Below are 7,739 nucleotides of genomic sequence, written 5' to 3'. Positions count from 1 at the left end.
TTGTTTTCAACACTGATGTAGGAAAAAAACCACAAAGAAATTCATAAGCAGATACTTGGATCAAACTGGTTATGATTTTAGGCCAGATTATCTGTATAATTCAATATTTCACAAAATAAATATATTGATAAATGGGACAGAAAAACTTTATTCTATACAATCATACAATCCTTTAAAATATTCATAAAATAATTATATAAAGGAGATAATTACTGGCACCATATTACAACTGGTGAAACAGATGTATTCATTCATTTTTTCTGGGCTTTACTGTTTTGTATTGTTTGCAAACTATATCATAGTGAGAACTGTCAAAATACACACATGTTTTGGATCACATCTTTTTTTTATGAATGTTAACTGTCAAGATTAATTGAATATGCAAATAATATGGTCTAAGCTTTTGTAAGAATTTTACTAATATTAGAATTATTGGAACATTGGATCTTGATTTTGAAAGAACTATGGTAAATTTGAGTATTTCTTGATTTCCTTTATAATGATTTTTCTTAAAAAAAGGAAAACTATTACTTATTTTTAATTTATATTAAAATAGGCTTTATTTTAGTGAGATCATGAGCTTCTTGTCTCCAAGAAGGTCTTGTGATATTGCTCAGTCGAGAGTCCCTAAGATGGGTGTGGTCAAGAGGAGGTGAGTAATATGAAATAAATAATAGAAGACTTATAAAACATTGGTTCACTACAAGTGGAAAATTTTACCTAAGTTGTAGAACATGGGAAATTCTGTACTTGTGAATATGCAAGTGTAAAACCCACAGAGTGTGCTGGATGTCTACTTCTTTATTTAATTTTTCCATACTTTTTTTTCTTTTCAATAGGTGTCCAAACAATACAGATACCTGGAATCTAACAGCTGTGTTAGAATTCCATATCACAAAACCCTCCGAGGATCCCGATCTCCAGCCCATCCTCTTTTTGATCTTCCTGTTCATGTACCTGGTTATGGTGCTTGGGAACCTGCTCATCATCCTGGCTGTCAGTTTAGAGTCTCAACTCCACACCCCTATGTACTTCTTCCTCTCCAACTTGTCTTTTACTGACATCTGTTTCATTTCCACCACACTTCCAAAGATGATTGTGGACATCCTAACTCACAAGAGTGTCATCTCTTTTGTGGGCTGCCTGACACAAATGTCTCTGCTTATTCTTTTTGCATGTATGGATTACATGCTTCTGACCATGATGGTTTATGACAGGTTTGTGGCCATCTACCAACCCCTGCAGTATTCCTTCATTATGAACTTTTGCGTTTGTGTCTTCTTAGTTTTCATATCTTTTTTATTTAGCCTTATGGACTCACAATTGCATAATCTAATTGTCTTAAAGTTCACTTATTTCTATGATGTTTCAATTTCCAGCTTCTGCTGTGAACCTACTCAAATTCTTAAGCTGGGTTGTACTGAAAACTTTACCAAAAACATGATCACTTATTTTGCTAGTGCCATAATTGGTTTTTTTCCCATCTCAGTAATATTATTCTCTTATTATAAAATCATTTCTTCCATTCTGAGAATCCCATCATCAAGTGGGAAGTATAAGGCTTTCTCCACCCATGGGTCTCACCTGTCAGGTGTTTGTTTATTTTATGGAACAAGCATTGGGTTGTACCTTGAATCTACTCTAGCACATTCTCCCAGAAAGAGCATGGTGTCTTCCATAATGTACACTATTGTGACTCCTATGCTGAATCCCTTCATCTATAGCCTGAGGAATAAGGACATTAAAAATGCCCTAAGAAAACTCTACTGAAGAAAATTCTAGAATCCGCATCCAAGGCAACCGAACAAAATTTACATGGAAAGAGGCATCAGTTCTACACATCTAGTTCTGTAAAGTTTACCTTCTGAACATTTCTAGTAGTTTGATTACTTTAATTCCTCAGCATATATCATAACCAGAATGGTAGAAGATATGTTCATGAGACTGGAAGAATGCACTGTGATTAAAATGAATAAGCAATTTTAGTTTTAGAAACTGAAAAATTTTGGAAATGCATCATTGTGATGCAGTTCTATGAGGATGTAATTAATGATACCAAAGAAATGGGTAAATGTTAATTGTTATATATATTCACCACAATAAATAATGGAAATACAAGTTGTTTGTTAAAAAATAAAAATCAACTGAATAGTACACATAAGCCTCCTTTGAATACATAAATATACCAAAAACATGTAGACATTCCTTTTCTAATCTTTTCCTTCCTCAGTTAACATTAAGAATTTCTTAATTATTCAGATGAATGAAATGTTTTAGTTAATCCTGACCACTGGGCATCAGTCCTTCAAGTTAATATAGTAGTAAGTGATTAACCTATGTCTCTAGCCCTCCCATGGCTCCATACCTCTGTGCTTCTTCGAATTTGCTGGGGCAGCCTTTTGATTGCCCAAGGAAACTCTTACTTGACATGGTATTCACTGAAATGCTAAAGACAGGGGCTGAGCCCTTGATTCTTCATTTTCTTATTCATGACACAGCCAAAATGCTGAGGAATCCAGTAAGTGTAAGACTAAGGATGGAGGAAAGACTGTCTACTGCATTATTTCATCACCATGAAGACAAACATCATAGCTCTTGTGGCCAAAGAGGACACCAATATGCAGGATTTTGGCTAAGAGTACTATGAAGTGTTGATTCTTGGGGGTCTCTATTGCAAACTTATCCTTCACAAAAATTATTTGCTGTCCTGGGACCTTGGATCTACTTCCCATCAACATCAATCCATGATCCCAGAAAATGTGTTTCTGTAATTTGTTTTCTTAGAACTCCTAATGTTTTATTAATATGATTAAGTATATAAAAACAGCAAAATAATGACAGCAGGTACCAGTTTACAGAGCTTCCAACATGCCAGGGTTTGATCTTTTCATCATGAACAGCTTGCTCTGTTTCACCTTCACAGTCCCACATTGTTATTGTTTTATAGATAAAGAAGGAACCTAGCATATTTTGTAGTTTCTGGTGTGCTTTAGTTAGAAGAGAATGACACTTTATAAAAATCTGTTTGAGGAATGACATAGGGCATTTTTACTGGAGAATCATAGCATAGATGTGCATTGTCAATGCAACCAGCCGCTTCAAGTTCCTGTCACTGCAAGAAGCAACATCCAGTTCTCTCTGTGCTCTCCATGGTGGGAGTTTGGGCAGCTGACTAGGAAGAATGGGGGGTGGCACTTGCTGTGTCTATTATAGGAAGGATTGCTCTGGACTACAGGGAAAGATAAGAGAAACATGTACATGGTCTTTTAGCACAAACCACTCTATGGTAATTCTTATATGATTATGGGTTAAGTAATTTCATCTCATAAATGACGTGATATTTCTATCACATTAGAGGAGACTGGGCCCTGGGATGGAAATGAGAAAAATGAGCATCTTTGTTTTGTGTCCCTCTCTGCTTCCCTATGCAAAATGTATGTAAATGTTCCCATCTCTCTGTGCTCTTATTCCCTGATGGAAATGGGGAGAACAACTCCCTTCTCCACAAATTATGTGTCATGTAGTCTAAGTGTGGAACTTTATAAACACTGGGCATTGTGGGTTATTAAGATGAACCATTTATTAAAGATAAAGTAGATCTATGGAAAAATGCAACTGTCAAAGGGCATCCAAGCCTGTAATGATGTCAAACTCTACAGTGTGTCTTAGTGAAGGGAAAGTAGTACTAAGATTTACCTGACTCTCACTTTTTGCTTCTTTGCATTCTTTTTTCTCTACTCCAGAAAATTCTTAGCCTCAATTTTTGAACAAATGAATGTTGGAGATGCTGCTGCACAGAATTATAGGTCCATGTACTCATGACATAGACATGAAAAGGAGAAATTTTCTCTTGTCTGTTGGTCTGTAGGACATTCCTGAAAAGAATAAATGTGCAGAGAGGAAAGCACTGACTATTTTGAAGCCACAGTGATGAGGAAATATTCTGAGGTTAACACACAGCCCTATTTTTTATGCTTCTTATGTGTCAAACAAGATATAGACTCAGGTTAATCATTAATGAGAGAGAGGCATGACACTTCAATTACAAAACATACATGTATATAAGGACAAAAATAAATGGTAACATTACCAAAATAGAAAAACAGTAGAACAAGTCAGAAGGTATTTTACATAAATTATGTGAGGATTAATCCTGTCAAAATTGATAATAATATAAAGCTTTTTTTACCTTCATTTTTCATGTTAATGACAGATTATAAATAGAGTGCCCAGTACCTATTGACTCTTTATTCAATGCAGTTGTATAAACTAGAAATCAACTGAGGTCACAATGCTGAGTCTAGGTGACATTAAACCCTGCTCTGTGTCACTGAAAAAATTAAATTGCTCCTTTGTTGGTCACTAAACATTTTCATTTTTTCTAAACATCAGAACATTTTAAGAGACACCTGAGGAATATCTATAAACACTTTCCAGTTTCTTGAGTAAGAATGAAATCAGAGAACAATACATACTTTTCCTTTTCAGATTCTGTGTTCTTGGTCTTCTACCATTGTTCACCTGAGTGTTTATGAGGTGGTTGTGTATAAAAGGAAATGAATAACAGAGGAACTTATAATGGAAGAGTTCTAGAATAATTGAGTTTGATAGAACTGAAAAACACTGCTGCACATTTTAGAACTCAAGTCTGATTTCTTGAATGTGAATACTTTGAAGTCCAAATATGTTCAGAATGTTGGGGTACTTCTTTTTACAACCATCTTCCTATTTCAAAAAAAAATCAAACAGTACAGAACCACAAACTCTTATGAGTGTCTCAGAATTGTATCTTATGTGTCTTTTTGAGGCTTGAGTATTGCAGCCCTTCCTATTTTTACTGTTTCTGTCTATATATCTGGTCATGAGACTTGGGAACACTCCTCACCCTTGCCATAGTATCTGGCTTCCAACTCTACATTCCATGTTCCCTTTCCTATCCAGCACTTCATTTTTACCATGGTCCTGAAGATGATTGTGGACATCCAGGATCACTGTGGAGTCAGCTGCTCTGGGGGTGGCTTGACACAGATACATGATGTGATCACTTTTGATTGTATGAATGACATGCATTTGACAAAGATGGTCTTTGACAGGTTTGTGGCCATTTCTTGCCTCTTGCATTACCCTTTCAATGTGAACATTTATCTGAATTGATTTTTAGTTTGAGTTCATTTTTATTCACCTTTGGTATTACAAGTTGCATGATTTATTTGTCTTACAATTTCCCTATTTAAAAGATATGTCAATTGCTCATTCTTTGATACACTTCCAAATTCCTTGATCTCACCTGACTTGCTTGACATCTTTAATAATTATATAGCCTTGAGTTTTCTGGAACCACATGGTTTTCCTTTTACGTCATCTCTTACTTTTACTAAGAAATTGTTTTTTTCAATTCTAAGCTCCATCATTGAGAATTTTAACGCCTTCCTTAATGTGAAGAAAGGATTCACCTGTCTGATTTTGTTTATTTTATGTAACAGATGTTGAAGTACCTGCATTGTATTATTCCATAAATGGGTTTATAACTTCATTACATTATGGTCATTCCTGTGCTGAGTCATTTCATCTCCATATGAGGGAAAATAATGCTAAAATGTCCTAATTAGGTGTTCCTGTAGGCCAGTCTAATTCAGTACATATGACATCCACTGAAATGAAGATTGGAAAAAATACCGAAATTCAATATAAAGACCCATAAATCCTGCCTCCTTGATTACATTATTTTGGCAGTTTAATGGTCTGAATTCAGCATTATGGTTCATGGTAGAATGATAGCTTCAAGAACTGCGTAGGGAAAGAGTATTGAGTTTTAAAATTGGATACAAAGATTTAATTTGTGAACATCAAAAATGTTCAAAGGGAAAAGGGAACCAGGGAGGAAGGGCAGGGGGAAGGAAATAAGGGAAAGAAAAAATAAGAAGGAAAAAACAGAAACAAAGCTTTTGTACATGGGGAGGGGTGGAGGGGTTGATGGGAGGGAAGGGGAATGGGAAAAAATAAGAGCTAAGATATATCCATAAAGGTACAATTTCCCACAAATGAATGTAATCATACTGTATACCTAAAATGTGCCAATAAATTTAACGAATAAAGAAAACTTTTGCATATTTATGATGGTGATGGTTTTACAACATGTAATTAATGGCATGTCATTAATGGCACTGAAGTGTGTACTTAATATGGTTAAAAGGTAAGTTTCCATTGTGTATCTATTATAGAAAAATGGAAATAAAGAGTTCATGAATATTTTTAAAAATATAGTGATTTAATAAGTGAATAAAACACACAAGATTCCTACTGTTAGAAAAATCCAGGGCCGAAACCAGGACAGTAACCAAATAGGCCTTTATTGCAGTGGGGAGGGACCTGCCAGGTTGCCTCTGAAACACAAGGGAGAATGACCCCTGGAGGCTTAGCGTGGTTTTTTAAAGCACTGGGTGCTTCCACTCTCCTAGGACAGAGAAGGTGAGCCATGTGGGTGCCAGAAGCACCCACCCACCCCTGAGGAAATGAGAAGACATGTAAACAAGCCTCAAAAACAGAATTCCAGATCACCTACAGAAATCCCAAAGGGAAACGAGATGGAACAATGTGATACTCAATGACCTGGACTCTGAACTGGCAACAAAAGAGGATCTGGGAAAAATGAAATCAGAAATAATTACTCAGATAACAGCAAAGATTGTGCTCATAGTCCAAGACATGATTAATAAATCTAAAGAGGACACAGATAAAAAAAAAATAGAGCATCTGAGGAACATGATGGAATCCCAACATAGGAAATAAATGGAATCCATAAAACAGATACAAACAGATTTCCAAGAGATTAAAAACTCCATCGAAAGTCTCCACAGCAGAATGAACCAATGTGAGGATAGAATTTCAGATATAGAAGATAAGATTGCAATTAGTGGCCAGGAAAAGAAAAATTGCTTTAGAATTGTAAGGGAACACAATAAATCAATCCAGCAGCTGCTAGATGAGGCAAAGAAGAATAACATAAGACAGATTGGAGTCAATGAAGAAAGAGCAGAGAGTGTAGATGACATAAAAAAACTTCACAGAAGTGATGGCAGAAAACTTCCCAAGCAGGGAAAAAGAACTTGACATACAGATAAGTAAGGCATATAGAACTCCAGCTAGCCTTGATCAAAAACAATCTACACATAGGCATATAATAGTTAGGATTCCAGAAATCCAACAGAAGAACAAAATTCTACAAGCAGTGAGAGAAAAGAAACAAATCACATACAAAGGAAAGCCCATCAGAATCACAGCAGACTTCTCAATGCAAACCCTCAAAGCAAAAAGAGCTTGGAGTGATGTATTTCAAGCCCTAAAGGAAAACAGCCTTCAACCCAGATTGATGTACCCTGCAAAAGTATCTTTCAAAATTGAAGGAGAAATAAGATACTTTCATGATAAAGAGCACCTCAGGAACTTCATGAATACCAAACCAGCACTCAAAAATTTTTAGACAATACCGTAGGAAAAGACAATGGGGATCTCAACCTTAGGAAGCCCAGCAGAATGAATCTGTTGGGTGTGACAAATTAAATGCAAAGGAGAAGAATCCAACAAAAAGAAAAAGTCATGACAAGGCTTTTAAAACTTTTAACTTCATCTCCCTAATGAGTGTATAATTCAATCTTGTTATTGTACTGGTTAGTATTTTTCTGATTCTAGAGTTGCACACATTTCCTTGTGCTGTACTGCCTATTTATCATCTTCTTATG

At 35.6% G+C, this 7,739-nt stretch overlaps 1 protein-coding gene across 1 annotated transcript; it reads left to right on the top strand.

Moving 5' to 3' along the window:
- The first annotated feature begins 693 nt into the window (after positions 1 to 693).
- On the top strand, positions 694 to 2,141 carry LOC147820491 (olfactory receptor 7E24-like). The gene has a single exon (XM_087204157.1). The coding sequence runs from the start codon at positions 790 to 792 to the stop codon at positions 1,768 to 1,770; it is 981 nt and encodes a 326-aa protein (XP_087060283.1). The 5' UTR covers positions 694 to 789; the 3' UTR covers positions 1,771 to 2,141.
- The last annotated feature ends 5,598 nt before the right edge of the window (positions 2,142 to 7,739 follow it).

The sequence above is a fragment of the Heterocephalus glaber genome, unplaced genomic scaffold, assembly GCF_053883595.1.
Source record: "Heterocephalus glaber isolate CG9 unplaced genomic scaffold, H.glaber_assembly_v1.0 deba00001868, whole genome shotgun sequence".
Taxonomy (NCBI): Eukaryota; Metazoa; Chordata; class Mammalia; order Rodentia; family Bathyergidae; genus Heterocephalus; species Heterocephalus glaber.
The sequence above is the reverse complement of the archived record's forward strand: the minus strand, read 5'-3'. Positions and strand labels throughout refer to the sequence as shown.